General features: G+C 38.8%; 1 protein-coding gene across 14 annotated transcripts in view; it reads left to right on the top strand.

Annotated features, from left to right (window-relative positions):
* Positions 1–20447, top strand: part of DLG1 (discs large MAGUK scaffold protein 1) — a 498578-nt gene that overhangs the window by 417166 nt on the left and 60965 nt on the right. For all 14 annotated transcript variants that reach the window (XM_054039246.1, XM_054039230.1, XM_054039232.1 and 11 more), the window contains 2 exons: positions 11900–12076; positions 19668–19737. In XM_054039246.1, the coding sequence (XP_053895221.1) occupies positions 11900–12076; positions 19668–19737 (247 nt within the window). The remainder of the gene's footprint in view (positions 1–11899; positions 12077–19667; positions 19738–20447) is intronic.

The following is a 20447-nucleotide window of genomic DNA, read 5'->3' on the forward strand; positions in this document are numbered from 1 at the left end:
TATATACCAATCTATTATTTTAATATATATAGTTGACATCTGCTTCTGTAGGATTAACTTTTTTGCAATTAGACTAGCCCTAAATTCAAAATGAATCTTATTCTTTGTTCATATTAGTACAGAATTTAAACTTTCATGGATTAAGATCCTAAATTCTAAGAACAAGTCTGTACTGAATAACATGGTTATCCTTCTAATATATTTTCCCCTTGAATGAATATACATATAGGTATTTCCATAAGCTATGTGTCTCATTGGATTTATTATTCAACCTTCATCATACAGCTAAGCCCAGTAAATTCTAAATAGTTTTCTTTTGCTGGGTTAGCTGTAGCCTGATTTAGAATAAAACCTACTTATGTTCATATACATACATTCTTCTGGGTTTTGTTATTTATGCTGTGCCTCAAATCTCTGTCATACGCTTATTTATTTATATAATTTACATGTAACTGATGCAGGTAATTATTTGTAAATGATTGAAGCTGAGCTTTTAGTTTTGGCTCTTAGTTCTAGAAGAGACATTTGTCTATGATATTGACTAGAGCTGGATGGAGAACAGTAATTCCATTTCACAGAGAATTTCAAGTTCTCCAAATTTAGTTTAGTTCCAAGTCAGAATAAAAACAAACATTTTGAAATTCTCCTTAAACAGAATTATCGTTCTCCTCCCAGCTCTGCTGCACGCCCTAGGGTGTAGTCTGCCTGGTTGGGCTACCCCAGCCATTAAAAGTCCAGTTGGCGCTGGGCTGACAGGCTCCCTACCCTGCTCCACACCACTCCCCTCAAGCAGCGACATGCCCCTGTGGCCCCTACTCAAAGGTGTGACCAGGGGGGCGCTGCCCCGAGCACCGGCTCCACAGCTCCCTTTGACCGCGGGCAACGGGAGCTGGGGGGGGGGGGTGGCTTGCAAGCAGAGGCAGCACGCAGAGCCACCTGGCCACGCTTCTGCCTAGGAGCCGGAGGGACATGTTGCCATTTGAGGGGAGCCCTCTGAGGTAAGTGCTGCCTGGAGCCTGCACCCCAATCCCCAGCCCTGAGCCCCCTCGCACACCCAAACTCCCTCCTGGAGCCTGCACCCCCTCCTGTGCCCCAGCCCTCTGCCACAGCGCTGAGCCCCCTCCCGTACCCAAACTCCCTCCTGGAGCCGCATCCCTCCCACACTCCAACCTCTTGCCCCAGCTTAGAACCTCCTCCCACACCCCAAACCCCTCAGTCCAGAGCCCCTCCTGCACCCCAAACCCCTCATCCCCAGATGGAGCCCCACCTCCCCCCATGCACCCAACCCTTTGCCCAGCCCAGCACCCTGTACCCCTCATTTCTGGCCCCATCCCGGAGCCCGCACCCAGAGCCCATACCCCCCCCACACAACAATCCCCTGCCTCAGCCCGGAGCCCCCTCCCACACTTCGAACCCCTCAGCCCCAGCCCAGAGCCCCCTCCTGCACCCCAAACACCTCATCCGTGGCCCCACCCTGGAACCAGCACCCCCAGCTGGAGCCCTCACCCCCTCACACAACTCAACCCCCTGCCCCAGCCTGGTGAAAATGAGCAAACGACAGAGGGAGGGGAGATGGAGTGAGTGGGGGCAGGCCGCCTCAGAGTTGGGGAGCCTGGGAGCCAGGCAGGCTGAGGAGTTACGAGCCTGGAAGTGTGAGCTCCGCTGCAGCCTGAGGAGCTGGGCAAGTCAACTAGAAAGCAGCCAGGTCGGTTTCCAATGGAACTCTGCCTGGCTTCCAGTAAAATTCAGCCAAAATTGACATGATCTCAAGGAACATTTGAATTTCAACAAATAGCAAAAAATGTTGGAAAAAATGTGATGAAACAAGTTCTCATGTTGACCCATTCCAGGTTTGCCATTGGCCTATGTGTATGTCTTAACTAGTAGCAATTGCAACAGAGTTTTTTAATCTAATTCAAACTTTTCACTTTAGAAAAAGGCCAGAAGTAATTTGTTTTTGAAACTGATTTACCTAAATAACTCCCGTTTTACTGATTTTATTCAAAATAATTTCTTTCCATCAATTGTTCCACATTTCTGTGCCCTTACTAAAATGTGGGTTGATGGCATGTTTCTTGGATTATGACCAGCAGAGCAATATCATTAACAAGTTAAGTATGTGTTGATATTGACTGCAGAATTATTATTTTTAATAGTCTACGTTTAATTCAGTTTAAATTCAGATGCATCTGCCCAACTGCTGATTAGCAAGAGAGATTGTTGGAGGATTGAGACAGATAAGGCAGCTGCTGCTCTCATTGTTATATATTGTCAACAAAGTCTTCTATGTTGTGCTTTTAAATTATACAGGGCTACTGTGAGCTCTGGATGCATGTTCTCTAGTGTGGAGTTTTAAATGTAAATAAATACGTATGTGCCTTTGTTGATCCCTCTCACCCTGCCTAAAGCCAGATACAGAACCTAATATGGTACAGTGACTAAGACTGAGTGATTAGTAATGTAGGAAGTATTAACTGATGGATTATTTTCATCAGACTATTGGAACATTTGTAATAACCGCAGTTTCTGAATGTAGTATTTCTGATATAAATTATTTAATTTACAATATAGTACTAACAACGAGGAAAAACCCAAGTTTGAGAGTAATGGATTTACATGTGGATCTTAAATATCAGGACATCTAAGAAGTACTGTGTGTTAGCATGAATGGGCGTTACACTGAGGCAGGAATAGACTCTCTAGCTTTTAAGGGCAAGTCCAGTTTGACTTATCAGTAAAACACCATTACTTGCTGCTTAAAATCTTGAGATGGTGCCTAAATATTACAGATTGCTGGGTGAGGAACTTTTCTATCCCCACATTGTATCAGACTGAAAAGGAGTACGCTAAACTTTGAAAGAAATTGTAATTCCTGTTTCAGATATGAAATAAAGGATTGAAATTACTTAATGGAAAACTCGACTAAATTTAAAATTGTTTATAAAATTGTAAAAATGTATAAAGCTATTAAACTCTAAAAGTGTCATGACCAGGACATGGGCAGTCTGATCTAGTGGTCAGAACAGGAGTTAGGCTGGGTCAGATACTAGGAGGTCCGAATCCAAGGCAAGCCAGAAGGCAAAACCAAGAGTCAGGTGTCAGGAGGCAGGCAAGGTCAGGTTACCAGGAAATCAGTAACATGGTGCAGGAACAGGAGCAGGTGTTTCAGGAGAAGCAGTCAGATCCCAGTTGCATGGATTTATATAGAAGCTGTGAAGCAATCAGGACCCCAGCATTCTGCCAATCGGATTCCAAGACAGGAGTTTTCTGCTGGAGTTCAGCTTCTGTTTTGGCAACAGTTAGCAGATTGGAACTTACTAGCTTCCAAGAGCCCTGTGGACTTGGCTTCAAGACCCACAGTCCCTGACGAAAAGATAATTAAGAGTTTACAAAAAGGCTAATAATTTGTAATAATTCCCGATGATGATTAATTCGATTTTTAAATAGTTAAGACAAATAGCAAGCTAACAAAAAACCCATATCTACTCCTTGAATCACTGAAAGATTGTACCTTTGCTAAATAGGCTGTCAGTAAAGTAAAATATTTGTAAGAGACAAATAATTTTAGGTTGGGAAATAGACTGCATTTGGGTGAAAATGTAACAGGACTTGTTTACATGGTGCTTTATGCTACACTAAAGGGGGATGTATTCTAGCGCAAACTAGTGTGTTGCGCGCTGACTGGCCCATGTGAACCCTGTAGTTGGACACTTAAAGCTCCCTAGTTCACATTGATGTAGTTCCATGTTAAACAGTACTTCATAAATGTATGCTGGGGAACTTTTAATCCAGGCGTGCAAGGCCCAAATAGGCTAGTTAGAGTTCAGCAAGCTAGTGCACATTAGAATTTACCCTTCTCCAGTGTGGACCAATGCACCATGTAGCCCTTAATTGCACAGCTCCCAGAATATGATCAGTAGCAATATTGACAAACAGTTGTTAGAAGGACAATACACACATTAATTTGCACTTCTAACATTCCGGCTGTTCACATGACACATTCAGATTCACTCAGTTACTATCTTCAGTGTTATATCTATGTGTTTTGAGAGGGGGAGAGATCCTATATTCTTCTCAAAAACTGTTTTCATTAGCTCCATGCTTGCATCTGAGCTCCATCTTTTCACCCTCTTGCTCCACCCAGGAAGTGTATAAAGTATGGAGTGAAAAAATTGGGACTGAATTACAGTCTTTTCATCAAGTCACTGATAACTTTCAAGAAAATTAAGTTGTCAGCGATAATGCTGCAAATGTCATCTGTTCATGTTGTGTCACTACTTTCACTCCAGCCCTCAAAATCATCAGACCTATGCAATCTGTGGTATTTAAATGGGGGATTTTTGCACACTACAATGAAAGCCCAGAGTTAGCAGAACTCACGTTAGCAGACCCTGTGTTTGCTAACCAAGAGCTTGACTGTCTACACTCATTTGTAAGATTAAGATGTTGTCATGGTTATTTTTAGTGAAAGTCTCGCCTCACTCTGAAAGTGCTTGAAATGGCTGAGACAGTCACTGATGAGGTCATAACTGCACTGGAAGTGTTCATGTGCTGAGTTTACCATTTGAAGACCAACATTATAACACTTTCAGAGCTATGATGGTGGATGTTTTCCAAGAAGCGATCAGAGAAAAATTGTCACTGACAAGGGGTGCATTTATACCTGCTATCAAGACAGCAAATTGTCAAGCAATGGAATGGCTCTGAAATGATTGAGCACAGCCTTATTCGTCAAGGATGGGTCTTGGATGGACTGGTCACACCATGTGTGAAATACCATGCATTCCCAAATCAGTCCTTCAGCTAATCAAAACTCATATGGAAAGACCAGATGTTCACCACCCTCCAAATGTTTAGACAGCGGCCCTCATTGTCCGGAGATGTGCTAGTGCAGCGCGGACAAGAGTCACTGTCACAATGTGTCTAGCAGTGGTGCCCTAGATGGAGACAACACTGATTGATTATGACTTTGATGAATAAATGTTTTCAGTCCTACATGTCAAAGTTAACTTTCCTAAAATTACCAAAGATCAATATATTTTTATGTAAGCAATTCATCCTTATGTTAAATTATAATTTTAAAAAGTTGATATTTAAACATTTTCTTAAATATCTATCTACATAATCTAGGTTTTTCATGTTTGGTACCATTGTGTTTGTGGGAGAAAGGGCTTTCAAAGATACCCAACTCAACCCATTTTCGATGACATTGTATTAACAAAATTTCCACCATCCGGAGGACCTGGAACTGGGAGCCCAGAGTAGGGACCGGTGAGTCCCCCCAGCCATGCTGCAGAGGGTGGCACCATTGAAATTATGATTCTGTAGATTTTTGCAAATCAAATGACACTTCCCTTACCTTTCTAGCACTATCTTGCCAACAGAATGAGATTTTACTACATTATGCTCACCGCTATCCAGATATTTTTAAATAAGTCAGTTGTAAATAAAGATTCCCCCCTCCCCTCTTGCTTGTATTGAAGTCAGAGGGGTTTTTTTGGTCAACAGAGAATTAATTTTTCAAGTTATTTTTCTGATATTTTTCCCTTCAGGTGGTGCAGGATCAGGACTTTGTTTGGCTTTGAGAAATTAATATAGGATTAGTTTTATGAATTTTTGGGTGTAGTGTTGGTTATTGGTTGGCTTTTCTAACATTTAAAGACAATAAATAAGTGAGCAGAACAATGACTAGCTACCTTGGAATAAGAGCAGTTGGTTATTAGCTTTTGGTCAAGATCTTGCTTTGCATTAATTGACTTCAACTGCTTTTAGGAGATTAGTATTTATAGGTAATGCAGTTCAAGATCTTTTTTTCAAATCCATACTGAAAATAAGCTTGATTTGAGGATATGCTGAAAATGCTTACATTGACTGAAGGCATATTGATTTTCATTCAAATGGCAGATCCGGTAGACGGCTTCATAGTTCCGATTGACTGACTGAATGTGTACACCTTGGTTCCCACACTAATACACAATTTTTCACCACAGTCACATTAGCTTGCATTATATTACCTATCCATCAGCCTTGGGAAAAGGAAAGCCTGGTCATCATTAAAAAATGCAGGTTTGTTTACAGCAGTGGTTTTCAACCTGTGGTTCATAGACCCCTGGGTCCGCAGACTGTGTGTATGATTTCCAAAGGGGTCTGCACCTCCATTCAAAATTTTTTAGGGGTTCGCAAATGGAAAAAGGTTGAAAACCACTGGTCGGCAGCATACTTGAATGAGACTAGACAATGGTTACATCTCAGAGTGGTAGGAAAGGTTGCAACTTTGAAATAGTAATGAGAAATACTAGCTAAATCCAGTGGGGAAGGTATCCTGGCACTAACGGATAGGGAGGTATGTGTGGAAGGACCCTACAATTCCTTCCTCGGTATAGTTGCATGCCCCCTCATAGCTGGGTCTACCCATGTAGTCCCAAAGGATAAGTTGGGCTCTTATTTAATGAGAGAAGGCATATAGTCACTTTCTCCTGGCTAATGCAGGACTCAGAAAATAGGCTCCCACTGATTGTTCCTCAGTAAAAATAGCCTAAAAGAAGCAATCCTTAAGGTAACCTGCAATACTGAAAAGGAATGGAACCAGATAGATGAAATGGGTATTTAAGAAAATCGACACCGTCCACTTGCAGCTTTCCAATATACACTTTACAATTGAAAATTTTATTAAAAACTTGGATAAATTATGTTGTTCAAAGCATGGCAATCTAAAGTTTCTATGAACTTAGAGTTGGAAGAACATCAGTTGCCATTTCTGCTGCTGTCTTATGTTCTTTAATAATGTAAGCTAAAATAGAAGGATGTATTGCTCTTGTAAAGAGACTCTTAGTCCTAAGTCTGAAATAGCCCAAACTTTCTGCAAAAGCCTGTTCTTTCATAGGGATTTTGGGGAAATATACCTATCTCACAGAAATGGAAGGGACCCTGAAAGGTCATAGAGTCCAGCCCCCTACCTTCACTAGCAGGACCAAGTACTGATTTTTGCCCAAGGTCCCTAAGTGTCCCCCTCAAGGATTGAACTTGCAACCCCAGGTTTAGCAGGCCAATGCTCAAACCACTGAGCTATCCCTCCCCGAAGTTGATGGTACGTTCTCAGATGCCAAGAATGGGTAGAAAGAAGCTTTCTCTTTGTTCTTATTTACTGGTTGGCTGACTTTATATGTTACTGTTTGATTGTTTACTGTCTCTTGACATTTTACTCCTCTTTAATCCTGTTATCTTCTTGGGAAGTGACCATATGGAGTAATGCCCAGCTCAGGGCTGCTAGAGAGCATAATTGTTTAATAAAGCTAAAGCTTAGAAGTTAAAAGAAATGCTGGTAGAAATTATGGCTCACACTAACAGGAACTCTTACACGCTAAGTAGTTTTTCATCATGCATTAAAATAATCACATCAAAATACATGTAAAATAAATCGTTCATTTTAGGAAGTATATAATGGAATGGGGCAATTTAATTTTAAGACAGTGAAACAGTAAAAGATCAACATGTGTGCAATGTTCTTCTCTAACAACAAAGTTATGCAAAGTAGAGTTCAAGGAATGAATGTGTAGGTTTATAATTACATAACTTATAATTTTCAAAAGTTATTTGTGAATCACTGAGCTATTTCAGAATTAAGAATCTGGCTTGTTGCAAATATTTATAGCGTCTTTTGGCAAAAGAATTTGCTTTAACTTGAGATATCTTGAGTTATATATCCAAAGCTACACTGAGGAATTAAAGTGAAAGATCTTGTTTTAAAGCTGCCTGCATTTCAACAAACAGTAAGGCTGAAGACTCCATTTAAAGCTTAAAGCCTCAGTTTAATATTAAATATTTAGAAACATGGACATGAAATATATCAGCACAGTAAATATTTACAAATATATAAACCATAACAATATGTGCACATTTTTCTTTATAGCTGATAGTACCGAGTTATATATCTTTCCCAATAAAGAATTGTGTATAGTCAACATGGTTATTCTGTTGGATACAGATAAATTGATCTCTAAATGAATAATTGATGGTTCCTAAGTGCAAGTGATCACAATCTAATTTCATTTTCTGTGAGCAAACAGAATATAGTCCTACATTTGGTGCTTAAGGCCAAATTTCCACAGGTGAAATCAATTATGAGCAAAATTCAATGAGAGGAAATATTTAAACATAAAAATGTGAATGATAATTGGAAATTAAAAATGATTAAATATCCAAAAACCTCATAGTTCTTAAGTCTTTGGTTAAAAAATAAATCCTGATTAAGTTGGAATGTCAGGGCAGCGACAATTAATTTTAAAAAATTATATATAGAACAAATGGGAAAATAAGGATGCTGATAGCAGTGAGTACAAATCAGCAGTTAGAAATGCTTCCAGTTAATAAGGGAAGCTAAAGATATCAGTGAAAAATCAGTGGCCAGTACGTTTAACAACAACAATAAGGAATTATTTAAATAGATTGGGAACAAACAAAATCCTGGTAGTGGTATAGATCTGATACTAGACTCAATCCTGATGCAAAAAATGCAGAATTATTCAACAAATATTTCTGTTCTGAGCTCAGAAGGAGGAGGATGTGTTCATATATTATAATGATGAGGAAATTCTTTCTATTCTGTCAGTCATTAAGGACGATATTAAACTTAGATTGTAAGCTCTTTGGGGCGGGGGACTGTCTTTTTTATTCTATATTTGTACCGCTCCTGGTCCATGACTGGGCTCTTATGCACTATGGTAATACAAACAATAAATAATAATAAAGTAACTGTTAAACATTTTTAAATCCACAAGACTGGATAACTTACACTGATGATTATTAAGAAAATTGGCTGAGGAGCTCTCTGAACAATTAAAGTTGATTTTTTTTTTTAAACAAATCTTGGAACAATCGTGAAGTTCTGGAGGACTGGATAAAAGCCAGTGTTGTGCCAATTTAAAAGGGAAATTGGGATGATCCAAGAAATTTTTAGTCTGGTTAGCCTTCCTTCGGTCCTAGGAAACATCATGGAAAGGCTGGTATGGAATGCTGTCAGTACAGAATTAAAAGATAGTAATATTAATGCCTTATTGATGAATGCCAATACCAAATCAACATGGGTTTATGGAAACCACACTCTTTGTGGACATAATATACTAGGCATTTCGCTTTGTCCTCCATAACATTCTTTTATTTTTTTTATATATATATATATATATATATATATATATATATATATATATATATTTAAAATATATAAAATGATTAGCATAATACAAAATCAGTATAGTGCATATTAAATAGATTTTAAATTTGTTAACTAATTGATCTCAAAAAGTAATTATAAATGGAGAGTCGTCATCCAGTGGTGATGTTTGTGGTGGGGTCCTAGAGGTATCTGTTCTTGGCCCATGGTATTTGATATTTTTATCAATGATCTGGAATAAAATATAAAATCAGTGCTGGTAAAATCTGTAGATGATACAAACATGGATAGAGTGGTAAATATTGATGGGGCCAAGTCATTATACTGACCAACCTGGATCAGTTAGTAAAGTGGGCTTATTTGAACAACTTGCATTTTAACAAAGCCAAATGGAAGTCCAGGAACAAAGAATGTAGGTCACACTTATGGGAATGTACCCTTATAAAGAGTGACTGAAAAGGATTTGGGTCACAACAGATAACCAATTGAACATGCAATGTGGTAACTGACCCTTGGATGTAGCAGAAAAAGGCATTATGTGATCCAGTGGTTGGAAGCTGAAGCTGAAAAATTCAGACTAGAAATATGGTATAATGAACCTTCTCATCAACTTACAGGGGTGCTTCCCAAGGGGTACCCAGGGTTGTGAAGCACCTTACTAGCATCTACCCTTAGTGTGAGGAAGCCTTCTTTGTGCCTGCTAGAGTTCTGCTCCCCATCTCCACAAAACACTGGCAAAATGAGCAGTCCCCTCTAGGCTACACAGGCCCAGCTGTCTCTCTACAAGTTAGCAGCAGGCACACTCCAACCCCCAAGCTGTCTGAGCATCACACTGGAGTGTCCAGTCCCTGATCCACTGGACACTCACAGATTCGCTGCTTCCAAAGAAACAGTATACCCCGGCTTACCTGTTCCACCTCAGATAACCGCTCCGCTTAACACAGAGCACTTTGGTTTGCTTAATACAGGTTTATTTAACAAAGCATAGAGATTCAAGTAATAGCAGGTAGAAGTATTAGAAACAAATGGTTATCTATTAAATAAAATCATAACATGCATTCTAGAACCTAGACTTAATTAACAAAATACTCTCATGTCTAGTAACATCTTTCTCACCAGCGCTTCACAGACAGGCTGTCAGTAGCCCTTTTCTCATGGGACAGCCACACCTTTAGCTTGCCTCCTGGGTGAAGGATAAAATCTTGTCCCCTGTCCACTTTTTTAATGCAGTTACAGGCTATTGTCTCTTAACCCTCTTCCAAGACTTATCTTGGGGTTCCTTTGTCGTTGTAAACAGTCCAGTTAGTAAACATAGCCTGTCTCCATGGATGTCCATTTTTCTGTATGTTGATTGAGTTAGCCATGAGGCTTGCCTTGACTCAGGTGACAAGCTTTACCTCAACAGGGTTGGAACCTAATATTTTACATTTTACATCTCTCTTAAAGTATTTCCCTTAGAAACATCTTGCAATAATTATGACAACCAGTGGGCTACTGGCCCTTGGTAGAGATCTCATATGCCACCCTTTTGTGAACTGCTATGAAGATATCAGACCCTAGTGATCTATGCAAAACCCTATGGACCCCAGAGCCTCTGCCTGTTGTCACCTGGAAGTCCCTGGGTCACACTTACGTAGGGATGTTATGGATTCTCCATCACTTAAAGTCTTTAAATCAGGATTGGATCTCTTCTTAAAAGATATGCTATAGCTCAACCTAAGGGCTGGTCCACACTAACGCCTCAGTTTGAACTAATATACGCAACTTCAGCTACGTGAATAACGTAGCTGAAATTGAAGTATCTTAGTTCGAACTACAAGGTACTCACCGCGGGTCCACACGCGGGCAGGCAGGCTCCCCCGTCGACTCCGCGTTCTCCTCTCGCGGAGCAGGGGTACTGGTGTCGACGGCGAGCACTTCCGGGATCGATTTATCGCATCTAGACAAGACACGATAAATCAATCCCAGAAGATCGATTGCTTACCACCGAACCTGGAGGTAAGTATAGACGTACCCTAAAGTTATGAACTTACTTTAAAAATCACTGAGTGAGGTTTTTTGCCCAGTATAATGAAGGAACTCAGACTAATTGATCATAATCCCTTCTAGCCTTAAAATGCATGAATTTATGGAAGTGTCACCAGAGAAGTGATAAGACTCCCCCAACTAGACCATGCATTAGAATTGCCAATCCCATGCATTCAAAAATCATGAGTCCAGCTTCAGAAAATTGAGAGATTAGCTTTAAAAATAATGAGATTTAAGACAAATATTTGTGGTTCTTCTAATTTGATTTTTGGTGTTTGAGCCTTTAGGTTGTACTCAAGTCATATTTTCAACCTTTTCCTCCACAGTCACAAGTTCTAGGAACTTACTTTTCTTTTTAACGAAAGCTAAGGTTTTCACTTACTCACTTGGCTCCAGGGTTGTGGCTTTAAATAAAACACCAAGCATCATGAGACTTGTGATTAAGCTGTTCTATCCATATCTATCTTAATTGACTTCTTTGAGAGCAACTACTATGACCTAGTACAGGGCCAACCAAAAATTCTGCATTCAGTAAAAAATGACAATAATTCAGTAGTCATGTTTTATAAAGATATTCAAAACCAAAAAAGTAATTTAAAATGGACTCTTCTGAGTGACTTGTTTATTGGAAAATATGAGGTTTCTTCAGAGTCGTCTGTTTTGTGTCTGCTAGTCCTCTAAATGATTTTTTTCTGAATTTAGAGCTCTCTTTGACTACGACAAGACTAAAGACAGTGGCCTTCCCAGTCAGGGACTGAACTTCAAATTTGGCGACATCCTCCATGTCATTAATGCTTCTGATGATGAGTGGTGGCAGGCACGGCAGGTGACGCCAGATGGAGAAAGTGATGAAACTGGAGTGATTCCGAGCAAACGGAGGTATATTTCATGGTATTTGTTCAGTCTGAGATATTTGCCATTGAAATAGTGGTTGTATTCATGCACAAATGAAGTAGTGTGTCATCTCAATGTAATGGTCCCTCATCCGCTCCTCCAAAGTGTTTTTATGAGAAACTGGAAGAGTATGCCAGTCAGCACTACACTAGATTATTACATATTAGTAAGAGACATTTGCAGCCTCTGGGTTAGAGCACATGGCTGAAGATAAGAGATCTGAGTTCTATTCCCAATCTCACTTTGTGAATGTCACTTAACCTCTTTGTGCTGCCGTTAAAAGTGGGTTTAATCGTGCTTCATTTCCCTTAACTGCTTTGACATCTACAGATTAAGAAGTAGAAAGTAATACTGTTTCTTTTGGAGTTGTTGGTCATGACTCCAGAGTTAGTCAAGTCAGAAGTTTTAAATTTAACAAGAGTGTAACAGTGTTGGGACTCTCTCCCTGAGCAGCCTTTTTATATGGCTGAGCATGACCCCTGATTGGCTGTCTCCAATAAGCCCTTTTCCTACTGGCTGTTCGTTTGCGCGGGCCCACTGGCCTGCTGCAGCCCCCTCTAAGATGGAGGTGGGGCAGATGCCCCACCACAAAGAGCTTTAAACCTTTATTTTGTGAAAATCTCAATAAAATGACCACAAAATGAAACATAGTAAACTTTGTGTACTATTTTAATTTTTCATGGTGGTTTGATGAAAATTGAGATGATACAGAAAAAAATAGTAATTCTAAATTGACCCTTTTTCAAAGTTTTTCTTACAATTTGTTTTTTGGGGGGTTGGGGAGGAGGGGAAGATATCCTTTGTAACAAATCTATCGCTCTGATATCTATGCAGTGCTCAAAATGTTGCTCCTTGTGTGCTGAATAATACAATATAATTTATATTGAAGGTATTTATCTGTGACATGAGTTTTAACTCTTTCTCAATAACTGAAAAGAAATCAAGCGGCACCTGCTATATTTAGCAGTGATGATGTAACGTATCCACTTTGAGAGGGAAAGAGATGTCTGGAGGAAAGTTAATTGAGCTGGGAAACAGGCGTCCATGAGTTCAAAGTCTCGGACAGTTTTTTTTCCCCATGCACCTCATCAATCTTACTATTTCCAAGACCCTTAACCACAACCCTAGAAAGCAGTTGTGTCACCCCATTGAGAGAGGTTACATAGAGTTGCTGTAGGCACAGTCAAGATTAGAACCCAATGGTGAAAATCCTGTCCATATTGAAATCAGTGGCAAAATTCCCATTGGCACCATATGGCCTGGATTCCACGAGAGGCATCTAATATGGTAGACTCAAATCTTCTCTCTTAGGCCAAACTCCTTTTCAGATTATCCGATTTCTGACCACCAACCCACTATCTTCTCCCAGAGCCAAGGCTAGAAACCAGGATTCATGCTCTATAGTATGCTATGCTGTCTCCCAAGCAGTTGTGGCACCCAGTTGGAAGCTGTGTATCACACCCTCCCTCCCTCCCTCTGATGGCTGAACTAAATACAGACTAGCAATTACTCCTGTAGCTCAGGTGCTAGAGACCTGAACTGGGAATGTCAAGGTCCACAGACTAGAGCTTGCTGATGACTCAAGTGCAGGTGACTTTGTTTTTCAAGTTTTCTGTTTTAAAACAACTGGTTTATTTAATTCACACTATAAGAAAACATTCTGTAGCACACATTTGTAATTAAAGAATTATTATCTGTAAATAATGGCCTGCCACACCAAAATACAGGTGAAAAATACATTTGACATTTGTATGACTAAAAAGAATATCCAAAGTTGTTGTTATCAATGCTAATGTAGATTTTGGAAGAGGTGTTAAATCTCAGCCTTCAGGGTTTAAGACAATATTTAACTAACGGGATTAGAAGATCTAATACAGACTGTAGATTATCTCACATTTGCCTAAAGTGAGGTTTCTTGCACCCCTCTGGTGCTGGGTACTATTAGAGGCAGGATAGTGGACAGATGAACCATGGTTCTGATCCAATATGGCAAAATCTATATTGCTGTATAGGTGTTTCACAATCCAGCCATTTGTCATTTTTGATGTTGGTATCTGCCTATTAAAATATATAACTTTTATGTATGAACTGGCATTTTTACTGTATTAGAAATTTAGGCCCTAGTCCTGCTGTTGAATTCATGTTGGTCCCATTGTAAGATTGGGGCTTTATTCTGTTTCACAGCTTCTTAGTAGGTCGGAGTCTTATAACAAATGTATGAGTTGGTTATGGAAGTGTGATCTTACATGGTCTTACTGAAAGAAATTAAAAAGAGACCAGTCCAAATTGTGGGGCAGGAAGGCTAAGCCACATCCCATTTGAAATCACTGTACCTGTCAGCCACTGGCTACTTTTCCTTGTTGGAAGACAAGTAATGGCAAAGAGTGGGATTGGCCAGCAGGCAGCATAGGAGGCCCGTAAAAGGCAGTATGGGGCAGAAGCAGGCCTCTTCTTGCTCCATCCCACCCTCGCTATCCCTTTGGCTAATCATTTCAACAGCTACAGGCAGGGTGGAAGTGATTTAAATCAAATTGATTTAAATCATGCTTTAAATCACTAGTTAGGAAGATTCGATTTAATCATGGATTTCTACATAAAAGCGCATTCTTGTTGGTTAAAAAAACAACAAGGAATCCAGTGGCACCTTAAAGACTAACTGATTTATTTGGGCATAAGCTTTTGTCGGTAAAAAACCCACTTCTTCAGCTGTATGGAGTGAAAATTACAAATGCAGACATTATTATACTGACACATGAAGAGAAGGGAGTTACCTTACAAGTGGAGAACCAGTGTTGTTTGGGCCAATTCAATCAGGGTGGATGTAGTCTACTCCCAATAATTGATGAGGAGGTGTCAATACCAGGAGAGAGAGAGTTGCTTTTGTAGTGAGCCAGCCACTCCCAATCACTATTCAAGCCCAAATTAATGGTGTTACATTTGCAAATGAATTTTAGTTCTGCAGTTTCTCTTTGAAGTCTGTTTTTGAAGGGTTTTTTTTGTTAAAGTATGACTACTTTTAAATCTGTTATAGAATGTCCAGGGAGATTGAAGTGTTCTCCTACTGGCTTTTGTGTGTTACCATTCCTAATGTCCGATTTGCGTCCATTTATTCTTTTACATAGAGACTGTATGGTTTGGCCAATGTACATGGCAGAGGGGGGAGGGATAGCTCATTGGTTTGAGCATTGGCCTGCTAAACCCAGGGTTGTGAGTTCAGTTCTTGAGGGGGCTATTTAGGGATCTGGGGCAAAATCAGTACTTGGTCCTGCTAGTGAAGGCAGGGGGCTGGACTCAATGACCTTCAAGGTCCCTTCCAGTTCTAGGAGATAGGATATCTCCATTAATTAATTATTGCTGGCACATGATTCTTGTTGGTTGTTATAACCTTAATACATATTCTTCACAATTCAGAGATAGATGTAGGTTTCATTTTTAGAAGGTACACACTGTACATTTTTAAAGTGATTTATTCTGAAAACTTTTCAGATTAGTTTTACAACTGTATCACAAAATGAATGATTGTTTGGTTATTTCATTTACCAAAGGTAATTGAAGCAGATATTTATGAAGTCATTGGGAGGTGAACTATCTCCAATTCAACAGGTTAATCATTAATATTTGGAGGATTTTCTTGCCATGCTGTATTAAGAGGAGAACATCACCAGACAGACATTTAAATTGTTTTATTTAACTTAAACAACAGCGTTATGTATTCTGGATTTTTTTCTTCAGCAGCAAACAGAGAATATTTTAACAAAACAAGCACATGCATTTTTTAATTTAGTTAAACATTCACGTTCTTTTTTTTAAAACAGTTTTTTTTGTTCAAATTACTTCTAACTAAAATATTTAAATGAAATATTTTTTTAAAAAACAAAAATTAAATCGACTATGTCAGCCAGGTCAACATGAGAAACTTAAAATTGGCTTCTGCAGCTAATTCAGTCATCTTCACCTTCATTTTCCTGTTTGTTCATAATCTGGAAAAGAAAAACAAGCTTTCCTGCTTTTTCAGGTCCCAAATGATTTCTCAATTTGGAATGAATTAGTCCAAAGGAAGAAAATATTCTTTCTACACCGGCAGAAGAAGCTATTGCTGTTAAAATTAGATTATCACTTCAACTGTCTCTGAATCCAAATGCTTAAGTGACTTCCACCAGTTCACCAGTGTGACTTTCTTTAAAACCTCATCAGCAAACATATATTTCTTGAATGGTTCACCCCTTAGCTCTGAAGTTTAGTATAGTAGGCATTATGGAGGGATGATAATTGGATGTCCATGTCATAGCCAACTCCTCTTCTTCAGCAGTTAAGGTTTGATCCTGGTGTACCGAGTATTGAGAATATTTGCAAGAAAATGACTGGAGACAGTGCTTGTCCCATTCTTTTTTTTAATGCTTGTAATTTAACTCTGTCATTGCATATTTCTCTTTTGAAGACCTCACTCACTTCCTTCCAAATTTCAACAGCATCAGCAATAAAACAGCTATTTCCCTGCATTTTGTTCAAGGCTACAGAAACAGGCTTCAGGGTACTCAGCATGTGTTCAACATTTCTCTTGAGCCCAATGTTGAGAACTTTGGCTGTGACAGTGCCATCGATTTCTTCACGATTTTGTTCACAAACTGTCATCAATTAGACCAGTTCTTGATATAGTGCTCAAAACAGTCCACTACTGAGTTCCATTGCAAGTCTTGTGAGAGAGTGAGAGAGTTAGCTTGGTTCCTCCCACTTTTTTGAGAGCAGCTACTGCAAAGTGGTTGTTACAGAAGTATTTTGCAATTTCAACAACATTCACCTCTATTTCTGGAACACTGAAGTCTTTGGCTAGGAGGTGCATCAAATGAGCACTGCAAGCGTATGTTATTAGCTTGGGACTCTCTTCTAAATAATTTCTTCTCCTCTTGGAGACATTTACAGCATTGTCTGTGACCAAGCTGCATACTCGACATTTGAATTTTTTTTCACAGTTTGTTATAGCTTTTACTGCTACTTCTTGTAAGTATTCCGCTGTGTGTGCATTTCCTGATGGATCAATTGTTTCTGTAAGGAAGACATTCCCATCTTCTGTTGTCACACAAGCACATACAACAGGAGCATTGTAGACATTGCTCCACCCTTCGAGACTCAGGTTAACAATTTCACCCTCTAGACTTTTTGCACACTGCTCAATTTCTTTCATACATTTTATCCAGCAATTTGCCTGTGACATCTGTACTGTATCCTGGGTGGACTGTATTCTGGTCTTAATGACTGAAATCATGTTAAAGAAGTGTGGGTTCTCAATCATACGGAAAGGAGAGTTTGTTGAATAAACAAACCGGGCAATTTTTTTATCAATTATCTCTTTTTGTAATCTGCTTGTTCTTATCACAAACTTATCTATGGTTGTTTGTGGACGATGGAGATTTTTTTTTCTTTTTGATCCAGGTGATATACTGTGGCTATGTGACATACATGGTGTGACTGAAACACTATCATTGGCAGATAACTCTGAAACTATAGAAAATTATGGTGATCTTGAAGGTGGATAGTCTTCAAAATCCTATATGTTGAGGATGGATTCTCCTAAACAAAATAAGTCAATGCAGTTATTTAATTATTATTACCATACTGCTCATTTAGTATTACTCATTGCATTCATTGACACTCAGTACTACTTTAAAGGTGAAATTGTAAAAGGAAGATCTGCCTTTTTCAGCTATTTATTTTTTTATCACGACTATATTTTTTGCTCAAACATGAGAATTCAAGAATAGTCCAGAAGGAGGACAGGCAGTCCTTAAGAAAGAAGTATGAAATAAAAAAGTTTACCAACCTGAAGATCCTGCATGTTCAGACATGTTCCTTTTGTCATCTTCAACGCAACTTCCTCCTGAGAAGGAACACTTCTCAAGATGTTGTTTCATTCAGGCAACCAAGCCTTGCATTTCTTTGTTGCACCATTTGCATTTTGCACGCATGCCTGTCTTACCCACAGGTAGAGGAACTTCATTAAAATAGTCCCACACTGGGTCTCTCTTATGGCCTGCTGCTATTATAGATTTTCCCTTCTAGTGAGAGAATGGTATGGTAGATCTCATATCAATGAAGGCTACACTCAGAAAGACCTCAAGAATTCTGGAATATGCTGCTCAAACAGTTTCACTTTTGTTTCTACTGCCTGTCCCTCCAGTCTCACATTTATCTCCAGACTTCTTCTCCTTGTCCAGATCTATTCCATCCCAACAATCTTCTAATCATTGAACTTTTTTGAAACTTTGCACTTTTAGAAAGAGGTAAGGGATTGACTCTGTGTACACAAATTTGCAGAGGGACAATAGGGTTGAGGTCTGTATTTCTCACCTCTATATATTATTTATCTATTTAAAAACATTTTTGCTGTTAACAAGCATGTTATCTCTGGAGACCCAGATCCACAGTTTGAGAACTTCAAAGCTAAGCATCTCTGATGGTATCTTCTAGACTGAGCACTGAGTCCCATTGGGTAGATAGAAAGATTAACCTAAATAATCTATACAGAAGCTCCTGGAACCCCATAAGTATTGTTCCCTAATCCATGAACTATTGTAACTCATTTACAAAACTTTTCTTAAACAATACATGAATATATTGTCTCATACTATAGAATTAGAATTTATAATCCCTATTCCATGATGAGATATCTTTGAGCTATAATGTATCTTAATTAAAACTGTCTTTAAATAGGTTTTTTCCTCAAAAAGTATTTTATCAAAAAAAAATCTGTTTTTTTTTTTAAATCATTGATTTTTATCCACCCTGGCTATAGGCCTGAGTTAGTCCTGGGAAATAACAGGATGCTCTGGATTTGGGTATCAAAAGTGAAGGAAGGAAAGTGACAGCTCAGCATAGCTGTTGCTTTCCTTCATTTAGCTCTGCTGCCTGGACAGAGTGCCTTAAGGAGTTTCCTTGGTTTACACTAAAGAATAATAAGAAAGTTGTGGCCTTATAGCCAAAAGATTCTAATTTGTCTCTGTCCTTATTGGATCCCTGCCATTCAGAATCTACAGCTGGAGTAGGCAACCTATGGCACGTGTGCCGAAGGCGGCATGTGAGCTGATTTTCAGTGGCACTCATACTGCCCGGGTCCTGGCCACCAGTCCAGGGGGCTCTGCATTTTAATTTAATTTTAAATGAAGCTTCTAAACATTTTGAAACCTTATTTACTTTACATACAACAACGGTTTAGTTATATATTATAAACTTCTTGAAAGAGACCTTCTAAAAAGGTTAAAATGTGTTACTGGCACGCGAAACCTTAAATTAGAGTGACTAAATGAAGACTCGGCACACCACTTCTGAAAGGTTGCAGACTCCTGATCTACAGTATATTGTTTGAGAATTAAAATTAATTTTTCTCTTATTGCCCTGTGCAGACTGAATATGTGTATGTGTGCACATCTCATCCCATCATGCTGCAAGCACATCTTCAACAGATGATTAGAATATGAAAGCTGTAGTAATTGGTAGTTGTAGTATTTTATAGCATTAGGATTGGCAGTATAAGGATCACGTTGAGAGAGTAACATTTTTCCCTTTTGCATTTTTCTTACAGGGTTGAGAAGAAAGAAAGAGCCCGCTTAAAGACAGTGAAATTTAATTCCAAAATGAGAGGAGATAAAGGGGTGAGTTTATGAAATGTTTTTTCATTAATATGGGTGGTAACATGCTTGAATGGCTTATGTATGTGGATTTAACTTTCTTTATTTAATTATAACAGTTAAAAATTAAAACGTTTGTCAGACAAAACTAGTTCATTCTAAAAATTATTATTTAACAAATGGTAATTTTTAGGGCTGTCAAGCGATTAAAAATTGCATGATTAATTGCAGTGTTAGTAATAGAATACCATTTATTTAAATATTTTTGGATGTTTTCTACATTTTAAAATATATTGCTTTCAATTATAACACAGAATACAAAGTGTACAGTGCTCACTTTATATTTATTTTTGATTACAAGTATTTGCACAGTAAAAAAAACAAAAGAAATAGTATTTTTCAATTCACCTAATACAAGTACTGTAATGCAATCTCTTTATCATGAAAGTATAACTTACAAATGTAGAATTGTGTACAAAAAAACCTGCATTCAAAAATAAAACAATGTAAAATTTTAGCGCCTGCAAGTCCACTCAGTCCTACTTCTTGTTCAGCCAATCGTTCAGACAAACAAGTTTGTTTACATTTGCAGGAAATAATGCTGCCTGCTTCTTGTTTACAATGTCACCTGAAAATGAGAACAGGCGTTCTCGTGGCACAGTTGTAGCTGGTGTCGCAAGACATTCATAGGTTCTAGGACTGGAAGGGACCTCGAGAGGTCACCGAGTCCAGTC

This window comes from Malaclemys terrapin, chromosome 9, assembly GCF_027887155.1.
Source record: "Malaclemys terrapin pileata isolate rMalTer1 chromosome 9, rMalTer1.hap1, whole genome shotgun sequence".
Taxonomy (NCBI): Eukaryota; Metazoa; Chordata; order Testudines; family Emydidae; genus Malaclemys; species Malaclemys terrapin.